Consider the following 27,043-nt stretch of genomic DNA (forward strand, 5'->3'; position numbering starts at 1 on the left):
TACCGGCCGCTTGGGGCGCCCTTGGCCCGGTAGGCAACAAAATCGAGGCCAAATGTCGCGACTGTGGTAGTATACCATTCAGTGTGTCATCAATGTAAACAAAATCGGGATCCTGCTCCGCGACAGTCGTGCGTTCGATATATATCGCTTCCGAAAGACGAAAACCGAATTTCGGAAACCGTTTTACGCTGTCGTGTTTACTTAAGGTATGAAGTGGATTTGTTACCTCAGTTAAATATGGCACCTGGGAAACAGCTTTTATTGTTTAAGATTTAGTCAGTCAAATCGCTATTTCTCTTCAATTGGAGGAGATATAAACAGGTTCAGTCTAATTTTTTTTATTTATTCTTCACTGTGCAAAAAGTGTCTCCGTGCATATTAGCCGAAAATGTTTGAAAACAAGACGAAACGTGACAAAGTACGTTTAAAAACGGTTCTGTTTACATGCAAGCGAAAACCGAGTGCAGCATTGGAAAACTGGTAAGTAGAAGCTCATTTCCAGAATCGATTTCGAAGTGTTTACATTATCACTCAGAAGGGGTGTTGGGAAATCGGTTTACGAAATCAGGTTTCGGGAACCCCATGCAAATGGGGCAAATAAAAAGGTTTTTTAAACGTGACATGTTAGTGTGTAGCTGTCCCCGCATTCTCACATCAAAGATTTTCCATTATATGTTCCCGAATATATGTCTCTTTAGTTTCCCCACAGTCTGATATAATGTACACTCTGGTTTCCCTACAGATTCATGCCTATAGCCCGGTCCTGCTGTGTTCCACACAGGCGTCTAAAGCTAGCGAAATGAGGGATGCTCAACTACCGGACTTACCGATAGATGGCTCTACCAGCTGATTAGTGATTACTGTCGTATGTATTGACCGCCATATTCAAATTTGGCAAGAAGTTTCTCTCGGTCTGTACGGTGTATAAGGAATTAAGTATTATCGAAATGGTGATTTCTTGTTCCGCTTTCAATTGTACGAAGCGATGGAGTAAGGAAAGTGACTTACCATTTAACATGTAATAGGACTACCGATACAATACGATAAAAATACAGACTTAGTGCGTTTGCTAATTCGATGTTTTTGAACAAGTTTCTTCTAAAGCACCCAGAGCTGCTAAAGAAGTGTATTACTTCCGTGAAGCGGAAAGGTTTTAATCCTACGTCTTGCAGTTCTCTTTGCGGAAACCATTTCCAACAAGTGAGCCCTGGAACGTGGAAGAAACGTTTCAAACCCGAAGCAGTGCCATCAGTTTTTGACTTTCCGACTCATTTGATGCCACCAAATAAACAGCCACGATGACATGTTGTTAGGATTTTGAGTGACAACGAATGCTTCTCCATTTGAGGTAGCTAATTAATTTCGTTGCTATGTGTGTGCTTTTTACTTTTGTGAATTTATTTCGTACGAACACAAATGGGCTACATAGGTCTAAGCAATTTTGTAATACAGGTCCATTTTTTTGTTTTTAGCGTTCTGTCATAGAATCTGTGCTCGATTTGCCCGCTGCAGAACCTACCGATTGCGTGGAGAATGTTGTCAATGAGAATTCTTCCGTGGAAAGCAGAAGCTGCGAATTGCGTCAAAAACGTTAGTATAAGGATGTTTTCACACGCCCAAAGTTTTCTTATAATATTTTTTCATCAGGCCTTGAGTTATTTCAATTATATATAACGAAATTATTTCTTTGTTTCAGAATACAGTTGGTTTTTCAGTAACTGATTGTGGTATACAGTCGAAAGTAGAAATGGAAGACTAGGCGACCGAAACTTGCAATTTTTTCTCAGACATTGTGCACGAATTAAAACGTAAACTGAAGTGCGTCTGTGAAAAACTTCGAAGAAGAGCGAAGAAAGTATTTTCCATGGATGACATCATAAGTTCATTGAAGGAGAAGCATCTTCCTAAGAAGTTACATAATTTCCTCAATCATCAGAAAGGAACACAAGTGGAATTAGTGTGCAATTTAGTGAACAACTCTCTCTCGTCAAAGGGTAAAAGATACACAACAAATGTGAAAATGCTTGTGATGACTGTGTACTTTTATTCACCAGCAAAAATTAATGCCTCTGCCCCATAAATCATTGATTTCCAAATGGGTGGCAAGTGTAGACTGTGAACCTGGCTTCTTAAAAGATTTTTTTAAGTACATTGATTTGAACCCAATTGTAAGGGACCAGTTCAGCGATTCATGTCTAATTGTAGACAGTATGGCAATTAGGAAGCAAGTAGTTTGGGACTGAGGAACTAAGCAATACACAGGTTTTTTTTTTTTTTTTTTTTTTTTTTTTTTTTAGACTTTGGTGGGGAAGTTTCTCAGTCAAAAGAAGTAATAGAGGCATCTGAGGCTCTGACTTTCATGCTTGTCTCTATTAAAGGCATGCCCGATTGCATATTTCTTTATCAACGGTGTACAGGCAAATAATCAGGAGACACTGATAAAGTCTGCTTTGAGAGGCTGCATAGTTCTGGCATTAGGGTTTGGTGTGTTACATGTGATGGCTGCAAGGTAACTATAAGCACTTGGCTGTACTTTAAAGTTTTCCACGGGTGATTTTAAAAGCCACTTTCCTCATCCTGTGGAAAAATACAATGTTTATTGTATCTTTGACATGTGTCATATGATTAAGTTAGCCATAAATGCTGTAGCAGAAGTATCTATTGAGTCTCCAACTGGCATTATTAGATGGCATTTCATTGAGCAATTTAAGAAGGTACAACAAGAAGAAGGTATGACATTTGCCAACAAACTATCAGGACAACATATAAGTTATGTAAATAGAAAAATAAATGTTTCATTAGCTGCACAGACTTTGAATTCTAGTGTGGCAGATAGTATAGTTTTTGAGGAGGGTTGGTGATCCAAATTTTAAAGGAAGTGAAGCAACAGTAGAATTTTTGTATTATATTGATAGGATTTTTGATATTCTGAACTCCAGAAATCCATTAGGTAAAGGGTATAAGAGCCGCCTGAGACTTGACAACAAATCTTATTGGCTTGGTATTTTCAGACACTAAAAATTATATCAAAAGCTTAAAAATTATTGGTGTTCCGTTGCTGCTCCATGCAAGAAGTACTTTTGCTTTTGGGATAATTTTCGATATGCAATCAGTCAGGCACATAGCTCTGTCAAGTATGCTTCGTGTTGAATCTCTTCTGAAGTATTTGCTGACATATAAACTGTCACAAGATCACTTAGGGCTTTTTTTTCCTGCATTCAGCCCAGAGGTGGTTGGAACAACAATCCAAATGCATACCATTTCAAATGTGCCATGAGAATGTTGGTCTTGGGTAACAGTGTCACTGCAATGAATGGGAATTGCTCAAATTTTAATGTGTGTTGTTTGCCACCTGTTTATGATTTTCATGCAAGAAAGCATGTAGTAGGAAGTGATGAATGTGCTGCAGAAAATGAAGTAGAGAAGTGGTGTGCACTTCTTGATGATAAGTTGATGATTAAGTTCTCATTTTACAAGCAAAACATACTGTATTATATTGCAGGGTATGTGTCATTGCGCCTTTCAAGGGAGATCACATGCAAAGACTGTCTTCACACACTGAAGCCACCAGTAGTTAAATCTGCATTAGAATGTGATTCTCTCAATGCTTTTCCCAATATGGCCAATAAAAATGCATTTGTAAATTTTGTTAACCGGGGAAAACTGGTTAAAACAAGTGGCTGTGTATACTCTGTTGTAGAATACTCAGATAAACTGTTTCAGATGTTTGTGATTGCTGGGGATATGCGACGGAAATATATACAGGCCAAGATTTTGCATTCTGTTAAAAATAATTTTGTAGATTACCCATTTCCTGCTCTTGGTCATGATTACCATTGAGGACTTACATCGGACTCAACTTGTTTGTAAGATTGCATCCCTGTACTCCTGCATACGCTTAAAAACATATGGGAAAAAAATGTCTGCTGAGAAAATTTTAAACAACAAATCAAGTATAAGGCAGAAGTTAAATAAACGGGTCTAGTGCAGCAGGGGATACAACCCGTCGGCTTTGAACAATGACGTCATTCCTTAGTCGTAGATCGTAATGTCTTCACTTAGAGCCATAGAGCTTTTGCTGTTATGTTTCAGTTTCGTTTCTTTACTGATTGCTTAATGAAGTAGGATCAGTTTATTCTATCTTGTGAGATTTATTTTTAAAAAAGCCAAAAAACTCTTATTACGTACTGAAGGTAGCTAGAACACTAAGAAGAATCGCTTCTCGGCTTTTGACAAGATATTGCTTAATAAAGTAGGATCAGTTTATTCTATCTTGTGAGATTTTTTTTTTTTTTTTAAGTCAAAAAACACTTATGCTTTTGACAAGATCAATGTTTATCTCTCTCGCATTCCTTTGTTTCTCAACATTCTCCTCAGCTCTTTCATCTCTGTAATTCATGCTCTCTGGCGACTTGTGACGTCATTGTTCAAAGCCGACGGGTTGTATCCCCTGCTGCACTAGTCCCAAATAAACTCATATTGTTTAATCATGTATAGTGCTCAAATTGGAAAATATTATGTAATGGAACATTCCATGCAGATGAGTGTGACATTTTGACAGCTTTTTTAAAACTACTTTGTCCATAGAATTGTTGTTGTGTAATGATGCACTTCAAAGGACGAATCACATTGAAGTAAAATTAACTCTTTACATCCTGTGTAGATATTGGAACAAAATTCTAATTGTTTATTATATAAGCTTATTTTAAGATGTTTGGTGTTACAAAATATGCACTTGCATTAAAAACAGGTGATTTGTGTGAAATTAATGGAACAAAAAGTTCTGAGACTTATTTGACAGATGGCTTTCAGTGTGAGAAAATATTTCCCTCAATAACTATGTTAACTTGAATTTGATCTAATGGAGTATGCAGTGGCCCTATGTTTAAAACAGTACTGTTTGTGGATACTCTGCAACATAAGAGCAATAAAATTGTTACTCTGTCAATTCTTGTTTTAATATTTCCTAGCATGAACACAATGTTCCAATTGATCATAAGCATTCTTTTTACTTTAGAACCATTCTAGAATAAGGGAGCCTGAGTCAGGCGAAACCTAATTCTCTAAATTTTGTCTTTATTTTGCTAGGAGGTCTTTCTATTATATTTTCCTGTGTTGGAGGGGGGGGGGGGGGGGAGGGGAAGAGAATGCAAATAATCATATAGAATTATCTTTCTAGCACTACAAAGTACAGAATACAGTGATTGCAGTTGCACTTGGCAATTTAGGACATTTCAGTACTTGTTACATGCCTAATTTTCATCATTTACCTTAATTATACGGTTGCACTTTTTGCTGATTTGAACTGTGTACTAAATGTTAAAAATATTTTGTTGTTCATGGTAATAAAAGCATTTAATTTTGTTAGTTCATATGTCCCACATGGAACTGAAGTTATGACGACAAAGGAAGGAATTAACATTAAGGAATCCTACTTCACAGAAATTATGTAACAATGGTTACACTTTTTGTTAGTTAACGTTAACATAAACCATTTAGTTTTCCATTAAGAGTGAAAGCAGTTGCACGAGTCACGTGTAGAACAAAGTTACCCATAGGGAACTAAAGTATTTTACGTTTGAGTTGTTGCAGGCCCAAAGTATTGTGCTCTTCATATTTCTATTTAAAAAAGTTTGTAACTCAAATTCACAGACAATTTGGAATCTGTACATACATGTGTGTAGCAAAGTACTTTTCAAGTGCCATGTGGAACCTTTAATTTTCTGGTTTAAATATAATTTATTTCATGAATTACCTTTAATACCAACAATGTCTGAATGCATTATTTACAATTTAGAAGCAATATTAGTGTACAGAATAACAAACCTCATGAAAAATGGGAGAGATTGTTCTGTACAGAACTTGGAATGGCTCTTTATCAATAGCAGGTAAAAAGAAGGCGTCTATTAAATGTTCAAAGAAACCAGTCAGCACCTCTTAATTCACCATACAGGTGATATAGTAATAAAACAATTTACTTTTTCAGAATTTCTGGTAAGTATTAAAAGTGTGAAGACCTATTCAATTAGTATTTGCTTTACCAATAACCTGTAGTACAAGCACACGTAGAAGCAGATAATTATGGGAGTAAAGAGTTATGTTAAAATTAAAGATACTGACTGGTATTACTTGCTCACAAAGCATTGTAGTTGCTGTACAGTTTATGCTGTATGTGGTGTACCCAATATGATTCCTGGAGGATATAATATTCTGTTATCCTATGGGAGTGCACTGGTACCACACCTATTGAAAGTAAGTTTTGCTGTGGAATAGTTGTATCAGATATATGTACCAGAAAACAAATCTCCACTGTGACACCCTTATGTTCTTGGTATGCTATTAGCTATTTATTACAGGAATACTCTAAACATGGAGGAGGGAGGGAGAGAGAGAGAGAGAATGTTACTCTATTTCCAGATACTGTTCTATTTCTTCAAACCAATTCTGAATTGGTCAGGTTATTACATATTATTTACTGTACATTGTCCAGCAATACTTCTGTTGTTACCGGATAGTTTGTAATTTGGCACTACCTTTGTGCCACTGGTATTGGCTAGTGTACTTTTGCAGATAAGAAACTCGGCTGGACTAGAATGTCCTGTCAGTATAGAACAAATTCAGACAATATGGAACTTTTTACACTAAATTTGCAATATAATGACACCCTTGTCTCACACAGATTGTAGCAGCCATTGGGGTGCCTGTCTGGCCAGCTTCTGCAGCTTTCAGTATCAGGTTTGGTTTTTGCTTGGGCCCTATACTGACAACCAGTCATTCCAGTGACAGACACCATCTCAAAGACTGGAACCAAGATTCACAGAAATAAAATTCCATGGTTATAATTCATAGTGTAATTAATTTTGCACACTGACACGTTTTGAATTCAATTTTAAAATAAAATCATGGTACCAGTCATTGTTTGGGTGTCAGACTGGAAAATTACAGTTTTAAGACACCCCAACCATAAAATTAACAGCTGTGATTGATGTTATTTTCAGCAAGTTCCTTCACTTCCTACATCATCATGGATCAGTCCAATATAATATTAGTACTAGACTTAACTTCCAAATGATCCAAGTCATGCATTTAAGAGGAGCCTTAACGTTGGCCTTTGTTTTTCTCTCATTTACATGTATTTCTTGTCTCGTATCAAAGACTGAAGCACTGTCAAAAACTGGTGCTTCTACCTTATTACTCAGTTAAAATACACCATGCACGTACAGCCGTTAATAAAATCATGGCATTTAAATTTCTCATCAAAGAGAGAGCCAAATTCGTAAGTGCATGTTGCAATTACAGTGTCAGCATATATGCAGATCGGTAATGCATCACTTCAGATAAAGAAAAATAATAAATTTTTCCGTTTATACGTAAGTAATACTTTAACAGTTCAGTTGTAATTTCTGTTGTCAGTAAAGATACCCCTAAGCAAACGCAAACGATGTCAACTTTTTTTTTTTTTCCCCGAGAGACGTCTTCACTGTTTTCCACACTTGATTTTCCGAATTATACCTGTAGTTAAAAGCTTTGGCAAGTAAGGTAATTTGTTGACCTCCATTGAATCTTAAATAGTGTTTTAAAACGGGCAAATAAGTAAAGCACTCATAAAATTAATATTAAACGATTTATAGGTCAGCTTGTCAAACTTCCAAAACACACTCGAATTTAGGAATTTCATAGTAGAACTGTCACTGTTTTTTTCTCGCTAGATTAGAGACACTTCATTATGTTGATGTGTAGATATCTAGAACATCCAATACAAAAGACTTATGAGGGCGCAGAACGAAAAACATTTTCATCCGTGTTTTGACACTTGGTTTCTTGCCAAATTCAGATATGGCGCACACCAATGATCTCTGGCGGACACTCAATGATATGAACTTTGGCCGGCTCGCGCTAGAGCCATCTATCGGTAGTTCCGGTAGTTGAGCATCCCTCATTTCGCTAGCTTTAGACGCCTGTCCGGTCCACACGCAACGATCTGTCTGCGCAGACATCGGCGCAGATGTTTGTACATGCAAAAGATCGCTGCAAATGTGGTGTGTTCACACGACACAAACCCCAATCTACTACTCGCCCGCCATCTGTCGGTGTAGAAAAGAAATATCAGTGGCAAGCGACTACGCTCCCCATAAACGTCAAAAATTTAATTAAGTTTTTTTCAAATATAGAAATGAAGGACGTTCTGTTGTGGTCTGTGTTCGCAACTTGTGTTGCAAAAAACATTCAGACCAACCGCAGGAAACAGAGAAAGCGGTCAAAATGGTGTAGACAGTAGCTGCTAAAGCGAAAGCAGTTTTCTCACGTACATTTACTGCGAGAGTTGCACGGCGAACCTATTTTGTTTTACATTACCTCGTGTTCCATTTCCTGGTGCATTGACACTCCAATTTCATCTTCAATTGTACTCCTGCTTGGTCTTGGCGTTTCTTTATCACTAAGAAAGCTAAGCAGATCGAAATAGCATAATGTTGGCTGGTATACTTGATCTACTCTTAGACCAGATCTTCTAGATTTCTGATCTCTGGATAACTCTTTTCGGTAAACAGTTCGCTGACAGACTTAATTTACTTGACTTGCTTCATGAACTCATCCTTCAGGACAGCGAAAATAGCTTCACATGTGTTGGGTATTATTTTACTCAACGCTTGTTTCGATATTGCACTTGACAATTCCAAATCCTTGCAGCTCCTTCCTGTTGCTAGGAATCTTAATGTTACCGCCAGCCGCTCATGGGGAGAAATTGCCCTTCTCATACAAGTATTTTTCTCATAATATGAGGGGTTACAAGCTTTAAGAGATAATTATAAGTTTCGACACCCATCCGCAAATAATTTCGCCAGTTCGCAACGAATTTTTTTAATTTTTATTACCGTTTCTCTGTTTGCCGAGACGTCAACTGCCCGCAATTTTTCAATTAGAGCATTGTATGCTGCTGTATTTTTGTCTCGGGCACTATATTCTTTACTTTTAATCTTCCACAAACATGGATGGTTTCTATTTATTTCAATGAATTCACTTACAACCTCTCGAGAACACTGACGAGTGCCAGCCATTTTAATGCCTGTGCGCAAAATACAAACACTAGACTGAGCAAACAGCTGTTTCGCGCCAGATTTGCGGCGATCTCCTGTCCACACGCTCCAACTTGTCTGCGCAGATGTGGTTTGAACCCACAGATTTGACAGGTTTCGCTCAAACCTCCAACTTCCAGGTTTGCACACACCTCAGGTTGGTGCAAGTCTTCTGTCCACACGCAACGATCTGTCTGCGCAGATGCGATGTGCGCTGACTTTTGCGCAGACAGATCGTTGCGTGTGGACGGGCCTTATGGAAACCTTCTAATCGGTCTACTGTGATATCTTTACAGCCGTAAGAGATAAAATTCTTAGGCGAGAGTAGCGTGACGTACAGGACCGAGGAGAGTAATAGAGTATGATGTTCTGACCATCTGATTTAAGTCAGATGTGTACGGAAGAACTTACGTGGGTGTATGAGTATCAGACACGTAGACTACATTTTTTCTGTTGTCAAGAACTGTGCATATCATGATCTATAGTATATTTAAAAGTGATTGTGTTGTAGTTCTGGTGAAAAAGTGAACGTAAATAATGGGTGCTTTGTTTGGTAAAAGTAAAAAACATGTGAGTCGGGTAACGGAGCAGGACAAAGCTATATTGCAGTTAAAACAACAACGAGATAAACTGAAACAGTATCAGAAGAGAGTAGAGTCTATGTTGGAGAAAGATAGACTACTTGCACGGAAACTATTGCAAGACGGTAAAAAGGAACGTGCTAAGCTCATATTACGGAAGAAAAAGTTTCAAGAACAGCTTCTCGAAAAAACAGACGGGCAATTGGAAAACCTTCAGAGGCTTGTCCATGATTTGGAGTTCGCACAGATAGAGATACAGGTATTAGATGGACTTAGAGCCGGCAACGAGGCGCTGAAAAAAGTACACGACGTTATCAGCGTTGATGAGGTTGAACGAATTCTTGAAGAAACTCGTGAAGGGGTCGAAAAGCAGCGAGAGATTGACGAACTGTTGAGTGGTGCATTGTCTGCTGACGACGAAGAGTCTGTAGAAGCAGAACTAGAAGAAATAATAAAGGAAACTCTTCCAGATGTCCCCGAAGCCGAGGATGAAGAGCTAGAATTACCTGAAGTTCCTACAGATGAAGTAGAAAGAAGGAAGGAGAAAGCAAGAGCCCAGAAGGTAGCCATAGAAGTGGCACAGTAATATCATGAAGTTAGTAAAATTTATTGTACTGTAGAATTATTTTCTGTTAAGTGGAGTTTGTTAATAGTTAGTATATAAGTGGAACAAATGATTTGTAACTTTATCATTGTATGATGATTGTTTAGCTACAGATTCGATAAGTCATCAAAGTTTTGACGGCGTTTTGTTGTAGGTAGTATAAAACTAGAGGCGTCTAAAAGTCTTAAGTTGTTTTATTTAGAATACATTACAGCAGCATTACTTTACGATGTAGTTAATTTGAGAAGTAGCGTTATAATGTGTGTTTCGCAATCGTCACTATACAGTTCGTTTGCCGTTTGTATTGTATTTCAGATAACATAATTGGCCTGCGTAAAGGTTTACATATTTGGGCTTTGTAGACTAGGAGCTGGATCACTTTCGTAACATATGTGGATGACCCTAAATCTTGTTTAGCATCATTTATATATTGTCACGTTCCACTTAAGCTTCTTATATTATACGCAGTACTGACAGTGGCAAGTAATGTTATTAGTTACCACATGTATCTAATTCAGCTAGCCTATTGAATTAACTGACGGGAGAAGCGTTGTCAATTTTACTTTTGCTCAGTTCCTCGAAGCAGATATTAGCTACAGTGGGGGCTGGAATATAGAATAAGTGCCGTCAATGTTTCTTCACTCAAAATTCTTTATTGATCAGTGCAGTTGAGGGGTGTATGTTAGTTCAGATTTGTAATATTTAGTGCATTAGTATAGTATAAAATTCAGTTAAGAAAAATGGAAATGATCATAGTAAGGAACAAAACTCATAGGCTTCAGGTCTTCTTTTATTCATTGAACGGTATTTACCTACTAAAGCGGGTAATATTATTTCCTACTCGTCAACAGTAGACAAGTCAGAATTGTGCGCCTCCTTAATACAAATACTGGGCATTGTTTCCACCTTTGTAATTAGAGGGATAATTTTCCTTTCCAGTATCATAATGCTGATCTATTTTCTCTCTTTGTTCCAGAGTGTGCAACGACTGCAAGATCAGTGTGATTAATAAGATTTTCATTATGTTACTCGTGAACTCATATACGTATTTCTGTTCTATTGGAAGAGAATAGTAAAGTTAATGTGACAGACAAGACTTTTGTCGTACTGTTGTCCATGGCTTTATCTTAAAGTGTGTATAGGCCTAGCACATATAGTGCCACTTGTTTTTTCCAGAGTTTATTCTGGCATGTGCTGTGATAATAACGTAAGGTGATAATGTAGATTTCTATAATAATGGCCTGTGTCAATTTGTTGAATGTTATTGCTGCTTTCTCATCCATTTTTTCTCCCTATGTATGCTGGATGCTTCTCAAACTTTTAATACTGTAATACTCAAACTGCAGCCTTATTGGCATAAAAATATTTTATTCATCACAAAGTGCCTCTGTGACACATTATTGTGAAGGCCTCTGGTTACTACATTTATTTAAACCAGTGTAAATACTTTTGGATTAGAGACCACTCATTGAAAAGCAGAAGTGTTAGTTGTTGGTACACACAAAAGGAACAAAAACTTGATGGCTTTTGGAATGGGGGTAGTGTCAGGTAGGGTGGGTAGAGGGAGGCTGGAGGCAGGGAGAGGATGGGATTTGGGAGGTTAGCAGCTCAAGACGCTGGGGATGACATGGGGACATAAATTGGGAGGGGGTGACAGGACGGAGGAAGGGAAAACTATCGGGTGTTGATCACAGGGGTAGTGGGTTACCAGAGATAGAGGCCAGAATGATTATGGGAGTGAAAGCTGTGTTGTAAAGAAAACTCCTAAGTTCAGAGAACGATCCTCCATGGCCCGGGTTATGAAGCAGTCATGAGCATTTTGTTTCAGCTGCATTTTGTGCCACCGAGTGGTAAACTTTGTTCTTTGGACCAGTTTGATGGTGGCCATTCATCGTCATAGATGACTAATTGGTAGTCATATTGACATTAAAAGCTGTGCAGTGTTTTCAACAGAGTTCTCTCTCATGTGGCAGGAGAAAAGTGACAGGCTGGAGTGGGAGGTGCTGGGTAGGTTGATTAGGCGGGTCCTGCACAGTGAAAGTGGCATAGTATGCATTAGGGTAATGGAACAGCATTTTAGGGTGGGAAGGATGTTGGGTACGACATTCCTCATTTCCAGTCATGATGAGTGATACTGAAAGCCCTGGTGAAGGTTAAGGTTCAGTTCCCACACCCCCTACCCAACAGTTTGCCCTTTCTCTATCCGGTCACTCACTCCCAGTTCATGTCACTTTCAACATGCACTGCTCGCCATTGTCTCTGACAACTGCGCATCACAAGCCCAGCCTGTGTACTTGCCACCACCCACACCCTCTCTCACATTCCTTGCCAGCAAAATCAAACTGGCTGCCTCTGTCCGGTCTGCTAGCATCCCACTTCAGGTCCCTCTCCTGCCTCTGGTCTGTTTCTACCTACCCCTGCCACAACCCACAACCTAGTCTTCTTCTCTCTCTCTCTCTCTCTCTCTCTCTCTCTCTCTCTCTCTCTCTCTCTGTGTGTGTGTGTGTGTGTGTGTGTGTGTGTGTGTGTGTGTGTGTGTGTGTGTGTGTGTGTGTGTGTGTGTGTGCGCATGGGGGTGGGAGGGGGGGGGGGGAAGCTAGCAAGTACTCATTCTTTTTGTCGTGACTGTCAACATCTCTGCTTTTCAGTGAGTGGTCTCATTTAATCCAAAAGTGTTTCCATTCTACCAGACCTTTCCTACAATGCTTGTTTGAAGCCATTTGTGAACAAGGATAAAATACTATTTTAACTCTGTTAACCAAAGGTTGTATTATTTTGAAGAGTTTGTTGCAGCTAAGACAAATAAGAGATCAACATTATTTTTGTATGTCTATTTGATAGTGAAAAGTGTCTTAAAATGTACAAGCAGGCAAATTTAAAAATTTCATTCTGCATCCTTATTACTACTTAATAACAGCAAATGTAATTTATTCAGAATTTTTCCACTTGTTGGATATTTGCTTATTTATTTTACTGCTTCCTTTTTATCCAGTGTGTAAAATAGAGAAAACAATACACAAATATTCAATTTTTAATAAAAATATACCGTGTAATATTTTAATTTTTTTAATTGTAAAACCTAATGTTAATTCCTTGTTTAATAGTACAGAAAAATCAAATGACTGCACACCTTACATGACATTCTTACGTCCTGAACAGCTGACTTCAGAAGTTTCTCTTGAAACTATTTTCATGGGGAAACCTGTGAGACACTGTCTTGTACCTTTCCTTCCTTCTAGCATGGCTGTGAAGGAATAGTGTGTGCAATGTGTTTCAGTTTGTTCTTTCATTGTCTTCACCGTATCTGCCAGGCAAATGCTATTTATTTGTTTGCAGATTTAAGTTTTAGTATGAATATTTGATGTTACTGTTCGTTGAGTAAGTGTGAGCAATAATATAGTTAATGTCATTATGTATATTTAATGTAAGTTGCTAGCTCATCACTAAATGTATGCCCAAATGTTACAGTGGATTATTTAGCCACTGAGATGAATCTATCCAGCAGCAGCTACAAAAACATAAAGAAGCAATCAGAAAATCCAACATCAATTTACATTTATGAAAATATACTGGAAAAAAGGTTAAATTTTATTGCAGTGTGTCAGAAGATCTGCTTGATTACTTGGAACTGAGATGTTAGGAAATACACTAATAGGTTTACAGTCACAGTTTGCTATTCCTTTATTTTGTGCAGTCAGTGCTATACCAATTTCCCATTTCATATTTTTTGGAGTAGATATTCTGACAGAATGAACTCGCTTGATATGTTAATTTACTTGTTGCATTTAAATACATACTTCTCTTGCTGTTGAAACAAAAACATACCATTATATCAATGACTGTACAGATTGCTGTTTTACCACCATAACTTGCTTTTATAGTGTTAGTCATTTCCAACAAACAGAAGTTAGAGCATGGCTGGTCACTTAAAGTTTTATCAATTTGAGCTGTTTCTTGAAATTTATATAAATTAAGTGTTAAACACTCACCAAGAAGGATAACGGCACTCTGGATAATAAATATCTATTTGATTTAAAAATGGGAGCTTTCCCACAAGTATGGAAAAGCTTAGAAGACTGAAGATTTACAATTTTAATCGTAAATTAGCATGTTTAACTTGATAGTTGAACAGCTTCAAAAATGTTGTGCTGTATTTGTGTTTTGTTCAGTTTGTTTTCTTCACAGTTGTGTGTTAATTTTGCTTCACTTGACATAGTTATTTTTTAATACTTCAATATGATAGCACTCAAAGACTTGCTGCTGACAACTTCTGTTGAAGTGATCAAATAATTAGTCTTACTAATGTGCGTTTGGAGTGGGTGGCTACTTGTTACTCTAAATCGAAATAGTCTATCTCATTTATAAGTTACTGTTTCAATTTTTCTGACAGTAGTAATCTTTTAAGGTGCATAGCATTGACAAACTATTTGTTATGCAGCTTGAATCCTGTTATGGTTTTATATCTACACACATACTCAGTGAACCATTGTGATAGTGTCAAGTAAAGGTAGCGAAAAAGAAAGTCCGTCAGTTTTGTTATTATGTGATTGTTCCATATGTAATATGCTCTGAAAGGTAGTAAGGGATATTTTATGCACAGAATGGAAGTTTTGGTATCCTGATAAATGTGTGAAAATAAATCTGATCCATAGATTATGGAGATGAGAGGCAGTGCCTTACAATTGTTGAGTGTTTAGTAGAAAACAATTTAGAGGACTCCCTAACACTGTAGGAAAAAGAAATTAATACAGTAAAAGATCTAGCAGAAGTACATTCTGAACACTCTTGAAGCACAAAACAGACACAAATTATCTGCTGAGTGCTTAGTTCTAAACAATCTTGAAGTCGTGGTGTCACATGAATAGGCAATTAATGTACTAAAAGAAGATTTGAAATAAGACGACCACATGAAGAAATATTTGGTAGTAAACAGATAACTGACTTCAGCAGAAAGTGATAAACACGTAACCTGTTTGTGTTCTTGTGATTCAAAAGGAGTTAGGAATGCTGATAATAAGCCCACTATTGTGAAAAAGGATCACGATTCTATTGCTTCAAACAAGACATTCGGGAATAATGTATTACCAGCAACACAAAGATAAAGTGAACCACGTCTATTATCAGCTGAAACCCATTATCACATCAAAATGATGCAAGAGCAGGTCACAAACTCTGTTACCTATCATTAAATCCCAGAACAAAGTGGAAGTATGTATGAAATTTCACAGCAAGCAAAAATCATGTCAGGTGACAGCTAATGCCGCATTGTATCCATATTTCGAACTGTACATGCTCACATTGAATGCAAGCCAATACAATTTTCTTCCTGAAAAAATGCAGTTCTGATATTGTGATTACAACATGAACAAATGATGTTGCTTACTACAGCAGTTAACATTTAATAACAACTTTAAGAAATGAACTACCTTGCTTTGCATCAGAGAAAGTGTTGTAGTGGACATGCCATTTAGACATGATCTTCCAAACTGGTCATACATAAACACAGAAAAAACAAGATTAATTTGCAGGTGTTACAGGAATTAATACAAGCAAATTTTGCAGCGTACATTATACGTGAAGTGGGTTTCACTTAAACAGCCTTGGCAGAGAAGAAATTGCTAATTTTGTATTAGAAACTGTGAAGAAATAAAGGGTACTAAGTGGTCCCATAATACCACTCAGTTACAGGGAACAAGTCACTAAAGAAAACTTTGTACCCAAAGACAGAAACAGTTGAAAACTTAAGATAATGCAAATGAGTGTAGTGTATTAAATTTCTTATTATGGCCAATCCTGGTACCTCAGGAGAGGCGATAGTAACTGAGCAATTGGTGCCCACGTGAGTACACACACATCTCAGAAGAGATACATAGTCGCAACAGGCAGCCAATACCTACGGTACCATAGGCACTAATATAGTATGCTACCTTCCCAGAAAAGTAAGAAAAACAACTTTTTTGAATATCACCAAAATGAGCAGTCAGTAACAAACAAGCTTGTGGACGTCAAACTCCTGTTCACAACAGACTTGAAATATGTAAATGTGTTACAGAACCTTGGCTTAAAATCAGGCTAAATTTGCTTACCTAGCATACCTGGCTTTACATTTTCATTTCACTATTGCAGAAAAAGGTAGTGATGCTGCCATATTTGTGGGGGAAAAAAAACTGCATACACGTACATACAAATTTTTTGGCAGCTTTAATGTTTGTTTCTGGTCTCCAGAACATGTGAGAAAACCTCTTTTGAACGTTACACGATCATTCAGTCTGGAAGCTACAGATATTTATAAACTATTTCTACCAGACCTTGGAATCGCTGGATATCAGCTATAGTGATCGCTGTGCCCAAGTGCTCTACCTTCCAAAGGTCCTCACTTTAGGCTGTAACAAAAAAATGCACAACTAAAGTAAGAAGTTACACTAGTGAAAATATGAAAATTTTCAGTGGTTCCCTAGCAGCAGAAGAATGGAATGAAGCAGGTGATACAGAACAAAAAACTGGCTCCTTCTTATATACATTTCTGTACTACTTCAGTATTGCTTTTCCTCACAAACTAAAACACATTAAATCAAAAGAATACAAGAAGAAGCCATGGATAACAGCTGGCATAAAGATTTTGTGGAGAAGGTAGAGAGATCTGTCGAAGCATTCAAAAAAATAATAATCCCACCCCTCTACAGAGAAATATATTAAGAAATATGTAAAAATCTCTAACAGAGTTATATAGCACAATCCAAGTGAATGGCAAATGACAACTATGTGGCAACATTTTCAAAGCAAAGGCAATGTGGTGTATAAAAAAAGAAATGAAACAAATCAACTGCCCCATAAAAATGGAAAGCAACATTGATCCACAACAACTCGAGTCACTAATCCACGAAAAGTTGCAAATATATTGAACAGTTAGTATGAAACTAATGTAGAGGAACTAATAAAAAGTATCAACAAACCGATACACAATAGACGAAACAAAGTAAAAACTTCTGTAGACCATATTCTCCTGGGGAACTACTGTGGACAGAATTACATTATACTTGAAAAAAGAGACAGCATTGGTCGTATATTTTTTACTATCGCAAAATCGATTTTCTGTCACTGAGTGACCATCTTCAGTGCTATATTGTATAACTTAAATTAGGATGCACTGTTGTCACTAAGCTTACGGCGATCACATAGACTGAGGTCGCTGTTTCTATGTGATTGCCGTAAGCTTAGTGACAACAGTGCATCCTAATTTAAGTTATACAATATAGCACTGAAGATGGTCACTCAGTGACAGAAAATCGATTTTGCGATAGTAAAAAATACACGACCAATGCTGTCTCTTTTTTCAAGTATACCTGTTATCTGGTCGTAGTGCAGAAGACAACATGGAGTCGCCAGTCAATAGAATTACATTAAGCACAAAGAGCCTTAAATAGAAACTATGATATGCAATTGACAGCATTCCAGATTTTATCAGAACTGCATAAACAAAATTTAGCTGTCTCTCTTTCTGTGTACATCTTTGATGACAAGCAAATTTCCTGATTGTATCAAAGTGGCAAAACTTTTAATAGGGCAAAGAAAATAATGTAGAAAATTACGGGGCTCCTGTTTGGTAAACTTCTGGAGGGATTATTTCACCAAAGATTAATTAATTTTCTGGAAAGGAACTAAATCCTCTCTGATGCTCAGCATGGCTTCAGGAAAAATAAACCCACAACAACTGCTATACCTGTACATGAGTACATACACTCCACTGTGGACAAGAAACGGAAAGCAGTCAGGATCTTCCTAGATCTGTCAAAGTCATTTGACGAAATTCTGCTAGAGTAATTGTGGTCATACAGCATCAGAGAGGCTCCCCTCTAAACTGGTTCAGTTAATATCTCTACTACTCCAACTATGGTGATATTGTACAAGGCATGCCTCCAAGGTTCAATACCTGGGCCAATTCTGTTCCTTGTTCACATAAATGACTTGCTGTTGAACAACAGTGCCACTACCAGCACACATTCTGCACATGATACTAGTATCCTCAGTACCAGTAGTAACGACCATGAACTCCAAGAAGCCATAACAGAAAGTGCAGGTGATTTGGGTGATTGATTTGACAGAAGTAGCCTAATACTTGATACAAAGAAAACCACCTTCCTAAGCTTTCTCATGAGAACCAAGTAATTTATATCCTATATGAAATTAAATGGCTCTGAAATATCCTTCACATCAGAACCACGATATTTTTAGCCTGTGCTTCCAGGACAACTTAAAATGACAAACACATATTAGCAAAAATAATAGTAAGCTGAACACTTGCGTACCTTACACATCTTCATATACTGCACAGCCCAGATATTGTTCACACTGCTTACCGTGCAGTTTCATAGCGTAATGCAGTATGGTACCATACTCTGGGGAGACTCCACACATAGCTCAGACATTTTTCTTGCACAAAAGAGAGCTGTGAGAGTAATGACCTCTCTTCTAAAAAGCACTCATTCTGCCTTTTGGTAGTCTCTACATATGAGAAATGTGTAAATTTGTAAAAAGCAATATTGCAAAATTCAGCAAAGATGAGAGAGAGAGAGAAAGCCAACCAAATACTTGTTTTGTATATGTGTGTGTGTGTGTGTGTGACACAAAACTAACATAAAGTGTAAAAAATACATAAAATTCATGTTTTGTAAATTCTCATCAAATCACCTCATCTAATCCAACCAGTAGACCGTACTTTGAATTATCCAGTAGCAAATGTATGTTTTGTACATCACCATGTGAATGTCTTCTACAGGAATGATTCAGAGGATAAATACATAAAATCAGTACAGTAAACTACTGATACCCCAAAAAATTGCAGTTGTGTGTGTGTTTGAGCAGTCAAAATCCCTGAAACTGAGTCACAGCAAGATTGTTAAAATGTAGCAGACATGTGCAAAACCAGGAATTTGAGGAAAATATTTGGAATGCTTTTGTACAGTGAAACATGTTAATAGCAATTCTGCCATAACATTTTCTGAAGACAAGCTTGTATTTAGGTGCCAAAGACCCTGAACATGGAATGTGTTTTGCTGGATGCAGACATTGGTGATAACATGTAATTTGGTTGACATGGTTTACTGTGCTTATCAGTTTATTGGTGCAGCATGTGCTCTCTGCCAGTCATTTGATATTGCTTGCTATCTGAGTGAACTGTCTTAGAAGATGATTAAAGGAAGGGCATTCTTGAATAATCATTGTAACTGTTAACATTTTTGTTCTTCCATTTATTATTAATTCTGCTTCATAGATATTCTGTATATGTTACCAGCGAAGTGTCAAATCAAGGCATTGTGTAGATTGCCTAGGACTTTTTGGCAAAATATTTAATTTAATACTTATCTTAGGAAACCTATAAAATGCTAAATTAACACAGGCAAAGTATGAAATTATTATCAAATAACATGTTCAAATTAAACATTTATATAGCTAATGAAAGTTAAAATAAAACATGAACATTGTAATGATTGTGTTTGTCTGACTACTGGCTTATCCTGAAATATACGTTTTAACAGTTACTGATGTACAATAAACAATTTTAAACAATTATCAAAAATGAATAATAAAACAATAACAGAATCTTAACTTTCAATTTTTGTATACTTTGAAGCTGTACTACTTGTATACTTTATTTACTGTAGTACAAACAAACAACTGAGGTTCTGGCATGATATCTGTGGATCTTGTAACTCAAAATATTTAAATTATCTTTCTTTCATGCTTTGCCTGAAATGTAACTGGCATTCTATTAAATGCCTGGACAAAGTATTAAATAAGATGCACTTCATACCTTGCCTAATGATACTTGGTATTCTATATATTGCATAGGCATTCCATGAAATGTCAGGTTTCAGTTTGCTGGTAACATATACATCATATTCGCTTGTAGTTGTGAATCATTTGTTATAAAAAAAAAAAAAAAAAAAAAAAAAAAAAAAAAAAAAAAAAAACCTGTACAAAATATGTTTTTGTCCCATAAATTAAGAAAAGAATGAATTTAGGGCCTTAATTGGTGAGTCAGTCATGAGCTTGTATTTTGAGAAAGCTGTAATAAAGTGCACTGCACTGTCCTCCTCTGTGCCAGAAATTCCGTACAGGACCTGTGCCAAAAAGCGCTTAAGATTTTCTTATTCTGTAACAACACATATGGAGCCAGGAAAAGTCAACAGTGTAATGAAGACACTCAACAATTACTATTTCAGAAATAAAAAAATATTGTGCTGGTTGGAATTAGTAATATATGATGATAAATAATGGGTTACAAGAAGTAAAATTTTCTAATTCACACTGCCAATGTACTATGTTGTTATTTGATATCATTAGCTTAAATGTAAGAAAATTTTGAATGTAATAATTATTTCCTCCTTGCAGTGAAAGTAACTTCTTCAATAAATATCATTCTCCACTCACATAACCCAAATATTGCAGTTTTTATACTATTACGAAGAGAACTTCATGGTGGAATTTCCCTTAATTATGAGAATTAATATATGAAGATCAGTAAATCACAGTTACTTTTTTAAATGCCGCCCAAGACGAAGTAGCAGATATGTGCAAAAACCAGCATTTTGAGGAAAATACTTGTAGTATTTTGGACAGTTGCCAACTCTCTATGGCTAAATTAGTGCCACTGGGCAAACTGTCTGCTGATAGTCAGAAGTAGTGGTGGGTTGCCAGAAGACAACGTTTGTTGTTCACATATTTATGGCAGTTTTGATCTCTGTTTGAATGCAAAGAGGGACAAGACCTCAAAGTTTTCACCCTACAATTTATTTCCATGCATGCAGTTCTTCCCTAACTTTTTTTAACTTTTCATAATTAGGTCCTTCAGCAGAAACAGTACTTATGTTTCTTGTTCATTTTGTGCATTGTTGACAAATGTATTGATATTAAAATTAACATTGCTGACTGATTCATATTTGCATGTGGGATGCTACTTAAAGTAACAATGTGTTATTAACACTGCTGTTGTGGTGGATCCGTCTTGTTGGATGGTCCTTACACTTTTTTTCCCTCTTTTCTTTTCTTCTTTTTTTTCCCTGCAAAAGCTACAAATATTTGGGAGCAATATTAGATAACTCCAGTACATGTGACAACATTATTAGTTTCAGATCAGCAAAGTGGAAGTTAACAAGATAAGACAGGATACAAAAGAGGAGATATGGAGGCAAATGGAGATTACATGCTCCATAAGAAAAGCTTTGGAGAACAGAGTGCTTCACTGCTATGGGCATCTACAGAGAATGCCTAACAATAGGTGGCCAAGGACATTTTTAAACTTTGGAGTCGCCTGGAAGGAGAGGAAAGTCAGTGCTAAGATGGTAAAAATACATACAGGAAGCTGTGGAAGACACAAATCTAGGACCATATGACAGGAACAAGAGAGGCCTGTGGAGATAGATAAACTCCCAGGGGTAAATGCCAAAGCAAAAGAAGGGGTAGAAGAAGGAGAAGTACCCTTGACAAAGAAAGGGAACAAAATGTTCTCCATGCAGAATATACTTTTAGTCTTTCATGTCATGTTTGGAGCAAGAAGAGAGAATTAAATTACAAAGCCTTAACATTATCGGGAGCAGATGATGCAGACATTCCTGCTGATTTCCTAGTGATGGCAAATTTACAAGTGGCAGCAACAATCTCTCTCTCTCTCTCTCTCTCTCTCTCTCTCTCTCTCTCTCTCTCTCTTTCTCTCCTGTTTTTCATAAAGCAGGTTGGTTTTATTCAGGATTCCAATCACCATGTTGCACCCCACTCTTTTTGCTACAAAGCCCTATTTTTCAACATAATCTCCACTTAATGGGGGCCTTACGCCACCTTACTGCGAGGCCCTGTATGCCCACATGGTACCACTCTACTGGTCAACATTGGAGTTAATTTCTTGCTGCATTAATAACGTTCTCATCATCTATGTACTGGTTCCTATGGAGTGCAACCTTAATTGGGCCAAATAGATGAAAGGTGCAAGATATGAGTTCTCTTCAATAAACTTCCAGCATCTGCTCGGTCACTGACCAATAATATTTTCAAACGTAAGGTTTATGACTGGCTTCTCAAACACCCATTTTATAAGATAACAGAATATTTTGAAATAAGCATTGACATTAGTATATAAGGATATTCCTAAAAGAAAAGGAATTAAATTGTAAAGAACTTTACTGTAAAGTTATTGTTAATTGTATACTTAATGTTCAGACCTATTCCGCTGTAAGTGGTCAATGGTGAATAAACTGAATACTGAATCCAGGCTGTAGGGTGGATGAAGAAGAACAGTCGGGTGTGCCTTGTGTGAGCCCTTGCATTGTAATGGAGATGTTCATTTGCATTCTTGTGAAGACAAATACCTTGACTGTACGTGTCCACATGTTCCAACATTGTTGGAGTCACACCTGTGTGTGGCTGGCCTGCACGCAGGAGATCGGACAGGTTTGCACAACCTTGTTGTGATGATGAAAGATGCCTTTCCCAATCAATCAGCATGGTTTTGTTCACTGCTAGGTCTCTGTTGATATTCTGCAAGCACCTATGAACATCTACAATGCTCTAGTTTTCTGGGGGGGGGGGGGGGTAAAAAAAGCCCTCAATGACAGCTCTGTGCTTGGAAAGCACCTCCGTCACAGGTGCCATTTTGAAGGCTGTGTATGGTGCTGCCACATATCAGAACTTCTGGAAACTATAGGGGATGAAGTGGGAATATTTCAAGATTTTCACGACAAATTCTGCATTTTTCAAGTGAAATTGGCTTAGAAAAAAATATATTGCATTACTTATTGAACACGCCTTGTACATTGTCATATGATTCCCATGTATTAATTGAGAGATGTGCACTGCACTCTTGCTATCTAAGAATTAAGAATAGGCACCCATGAAAGTTCTAGAATGTTTTACTGTTTGCTAAGCTGCTGACTCCGGTTTTTACATGAAAGAAGATTGCAGTTGATCCCAGTACCTTTCTAACACATTTACAAAGGAAAAAAAATCCCTTGCTTTGAGTTTATGCATGAAATCTGAGAATTATTGATTGCAAGTTTCTCCTGTGACAAAGATTTTGAATGCAATTAGAAAATCTTCTAATGGTTTTTGATTGAGTTCATTGTAGATGTTGACATAGGTATCTTCAAATGAATATGAAGCCCCACTACTTAAAAGGAAAATAAAGAAAAGATATGGACTGACAATGGGATAAATTAGTGTTTCCTTCAACATAATGGAAGTAACTGAATAGTATCATTTATCTGTGGTGCAAAATTATGAACACCTTTGTATCTAACTCACTGTAGTATATTTGATTTTTCACATAAAATTTAACTTTAGTGTTCATCATGTCATATCCTTGGTGAGAAATTATCTCACTGATAATTTTGCCATTGTTGTGTTGAAATTTTCTCCCAATAGTATTAGTAGCCACCAAGTTGCTGCAACATTCTGTGCTTGGTAGCTTCACCAGTAGAAGATTCTAGATAAAAATTTTAAATCTATAATACAATTTGGTTTATCTTAACTTGTTTGTGGCTCCATTCATGGATCTCAGAACCAAATGGTCAGTGTGCAATCAATTGGATGTGCAGTGCACATTTATCATCCAGCGTATCATAGGCTTTCCTTTGGAAAATGACACAGCCGTATTAAAGCACTGTATACTTGCCATGTGAATAACAGGAGCTGGTACTGGTGACAACTGGTGGTTGCTATAGTATTAAAACATCTGGATGATGTTTATGTGGAGGGTAGTCTCAAGACCTCTGGATCACAAGCACTCACTTGAAAATATATTTTTCTACAGAAATGCTATTAGTATGCTGTCTGAAAGTGGAATAAATTGATTGCAACTTGATTATGCACAGACATTAGCATTGGAGCAACTGACCTAAAACACTGGACTCCTGTTGTCCACTATGCCCATAAGCACATGTGATGGAGGGATGCTTAGACAATAGAGAACTTCCTCTACGAACTGCCACAGTCTACAATGTTGATAGCATGAGAATAATGCTTGCCTTAGAAGTATCATACTGGGTAAAAGTGCACTTTCGATGTACGCGGCTTTCCATTATGTGCTACAGCTAGTAACTGTGTGCTGAATGGGAAGTGAACATGACAGATCATGAGTCAGAGGTGGGTACCCAGTGACATTGCTCATTTGTAATTTCCTTTGCTTTATAAATGAAGTTGGCTGGTAGTTTGTTTCACTTGCAGAAATTTAAATTCAACTGACAATTCCCCACTCTACCCACCATCTCCAAATTCACACTGTACAAGGGTGGTTTGGAATGTAACCACCATTTGTGCAAGTGCTTGGAGTGCCCCCTTTGTCACATCTGCATGTTTTTTGATTCAAAAAGCATCCATCTGTGAAAGTATGAACCTTATTCGTTTGTGTATTCACTTGTTATAACCTTAAATCATGAGCACTGTAATAAAAAATGCTGCGAAATGTAAAATGCAAGTACTACCAAGAATTCTTTTGGCACAAGTCATTTCAATGTAGATGTTTATCTTCACTTGTGTACTTTGTACAGTCCAGGCATTATGACTGGAAGGTTTGGAAATGGGTGTGATTTTTTAAAAAGTGATAGGACAAGCATTCATGAAGAAGAGAGGAGTGCTAGGCCTTACGTTGTGAGTAATAATCCTGTCAAGAAAATTGATGAAACAGTTTGTGAAAATTGAAGATTTACCAGTTCTTAACTTTCTGAACAATTCCTGCAAAAGACGTGTACAGCTTTGTACGAGGTTGTCACTGACAACTTTGACTACCTAAAGTTCTGTGCACGGTGCATATCGAAATTGCTTGCAGCGGTCCACAAAACCAAATGAATGGTCTCTTCCTGGGACTTCCTTTCATGCTGCAATGCAGAAGGAGAAGGTTTTTCGAAGAGAATTGTTACTGGTAATGAAACTTGGATGGCATATATAAATGTTGAAATGAAACAACAGTTGACATCTTGTGGCCATACCAATTCTCCAAGCAAGCTGAAGAGAGCCTGCAAAACTTGGTCATCAAGGAAGGTCAGGGCTATGATGTTTAGGGATGCTGAAGGAGTTTTTCTGGTTGAATTTATAGAGTGTGGAACAATAATCACTTCAGATACCAAGCAGAAAACTTTGAAGACCTTAAGTGAACCATTCAAAAGAATGTTGCAATATGTTGTGGTTTTGCATCGTAACACTTCTCCTGACAATGCCCGAAAAACTAGAGATTTTGCAGCAATTCAAATGGGGCATTTCTGAGCATGGCCTATATAACCCAGACTTGGCACCAAGCGATTTTTATCTCTTTGCACACATACAGTAGTGGCTTGTGTAGCAGGACTTCAATGACAACAATGAACTTCAAAATGCTTTGAAAAATTGGCTATGTGCCTAGGTGGCAGAATTTAATGGAAAAGGAATTTGTTTGTTAATGAAACACTGTGACAAATGTTTAAATTTAAATGGAGACTATGTTGAAAAACGACAAAAAGTTGTAGTTTCAAGATGTATATAATAATTTTTTTCCATGTAAGTTTTCTATTTACAACTAAAAAGAGGTTACTTTCTGAACTGCCCTCATGTAGTGCAAAAAAAAGTGAATTGTTTATGATAGAGTGATCGTAAAGATCTTTTAATCTGTATTATTAAATATCAACCTGACCACAATCTCAGAAATTGATCATATTTAGAAGAAACAGCCAAATATTTATGACAAGCAAGGTTATAAATATATACACTACTGGCGATTAAAATTGCTACACCAAGAAGAAATGCAGATGATAAACGGGTATTCATTGGACAAATATATTATACTAGAACTGACATGTGATAACATTTTCACGCAATTTGGTTGCCTAGATCCTGAACAGCAAACAGTAAAACATTCTAGAACTTTCATGGGTGCCTATTCTTAATTCTTAGATAGCAAGAGTGCAGTGCACATCTCTCATTTAATACATGGGAATCATATGACAATGTACAAGGTGTGTTCAATAAGTAATGCAATATATTTTTTTCTAAGCCAATTTCACTTGAAAAATGCAGAATTTGTCGTGAAAATCTTGAAATATTCCCACTTCATCCCCTATAGTTTCCAGAAGTTCCGATATGTGGCAGCACTATACACAGCCTTCAAAATGGCACCTGTGACGGAGGTGCTTTCCAAGCACAGGGCTGTCATTGAGGGCTTTTTTTAACCCCCCCCCCCCCCCCCCCCCCGAAAACTAGAGCATTGTAGATGTTCATAGGTGCTTGCAGAATATCTACAGAGACCTGGCAGTGAACAAAACCATGCTGATTCATTGGGAAAGGCCTCTGTCATCATCACAACAAGGTTGTGCAGACCTGTCCGATCTCTTGCGTGCTGTACGTGTCCACATGTTCCAACATTGTTGGAGTCACACCTGTGTGTGGCTGGCCTGAACCCAGGTTCATCGTTGAGTACACCATTGCAGGTGCTCCTGTCTGTGATATGGCGTCAGCAACCATGGTCTCCGAGCTGATAGTGCACGCTGCTGCAAATGTCGTTGAACTGTTCGTGCAGATGGTTGTTGTCTTGCAAATGTCCCCACCTGTTGACTCAGGGGTCGAGACGTGGCTGCACGATCCGTTACAGCCATGCGGATAAGATGCCTGTCGTCTTGACTACTAGTGATACGAGGCCATTGGGATCCAGCATGGCGTTCCGTATTACCCTACTGAATCCACAGATTCCATGTTCTGCTAATAGTCATTGGATCTCGACCAACGCAAGCAGCAATGTCGCGATATGATAAACCACAATCGCGATAGGC

At 37.4% G+C, this 27,043-nt stretch overlaps 1 protein-coding gene across 2 annotated transcripts; it reads left to right on the forward strand.

The window, feature by feature from the left end:
- The first annotated feature begins 9,399 nt into the window (after positions 1–9,399).
- LOC126189955 (charged multivesicular body protein 6-A) lies at positions 9,400–12,839 on the forward strand. 2 transcript variants are annotated; one of them, XM_049930982.1, is made up of 2 exons: positions 9,400–10,250; positions 11,236–12,839. In XM_049930982.1, exon 1 carries the CDS (start codon positions 9,612–9,614, stop codon positions 10,239–10,241), a length of 630 nt encoding a protein of 209 aa, XP_049786939.1. In that variant the 5' UTR covers positions 9,400–9,611; the 3' UTR covers positions 10,242–10,250; positions 11,236–12,839. The 2 variants fall into 2 exon arrangements, with proteins under 2 accessions (XP_049786939.1, XP_049786938.1); XM_049930981.1 differs by having other exon boundaries at positions 9,400–10,217.
- The last annotated feature ends 14,204 nt before the right edge of the window (positions 12,840–27,043 follow it).

Source organism: Schistocerca cancellata, chromosome 1, assembly GCF_023864275.1.
Source record: "Schistocerca cancellata isolate TAMUIC-IGC-003103 chromosome 1, iqSchCanc2.1, whole genome shotgun sequence".
In the NCBI taxonomy this organism is placed as follows: Eukaryota; Metazoa; Arthropoda; class Insecta; order Orthoptera; family Acrididae; genus Schistocerca; species Schistocerca cancellata.

What these genes read in the sequence shown, in the direction of transcription:
- LOC126189955 (XM_049930981.1), top strand. Translation starts at nt 9,612, where the DNA reads ATGGGTGCTTTGTTTGGTAAAAGTAAAAAACATGTGAGTCGGGTAACG. An exon ending in AGAAAGCAAGAGCCCAGAAG is followed by an intron (nt 10,218 to 11,235) that starts GTAGCCATAGAA and finishes TCTTTGTTCCAG; the next exon opens with AGTGTGCAACGACTGCAAGA.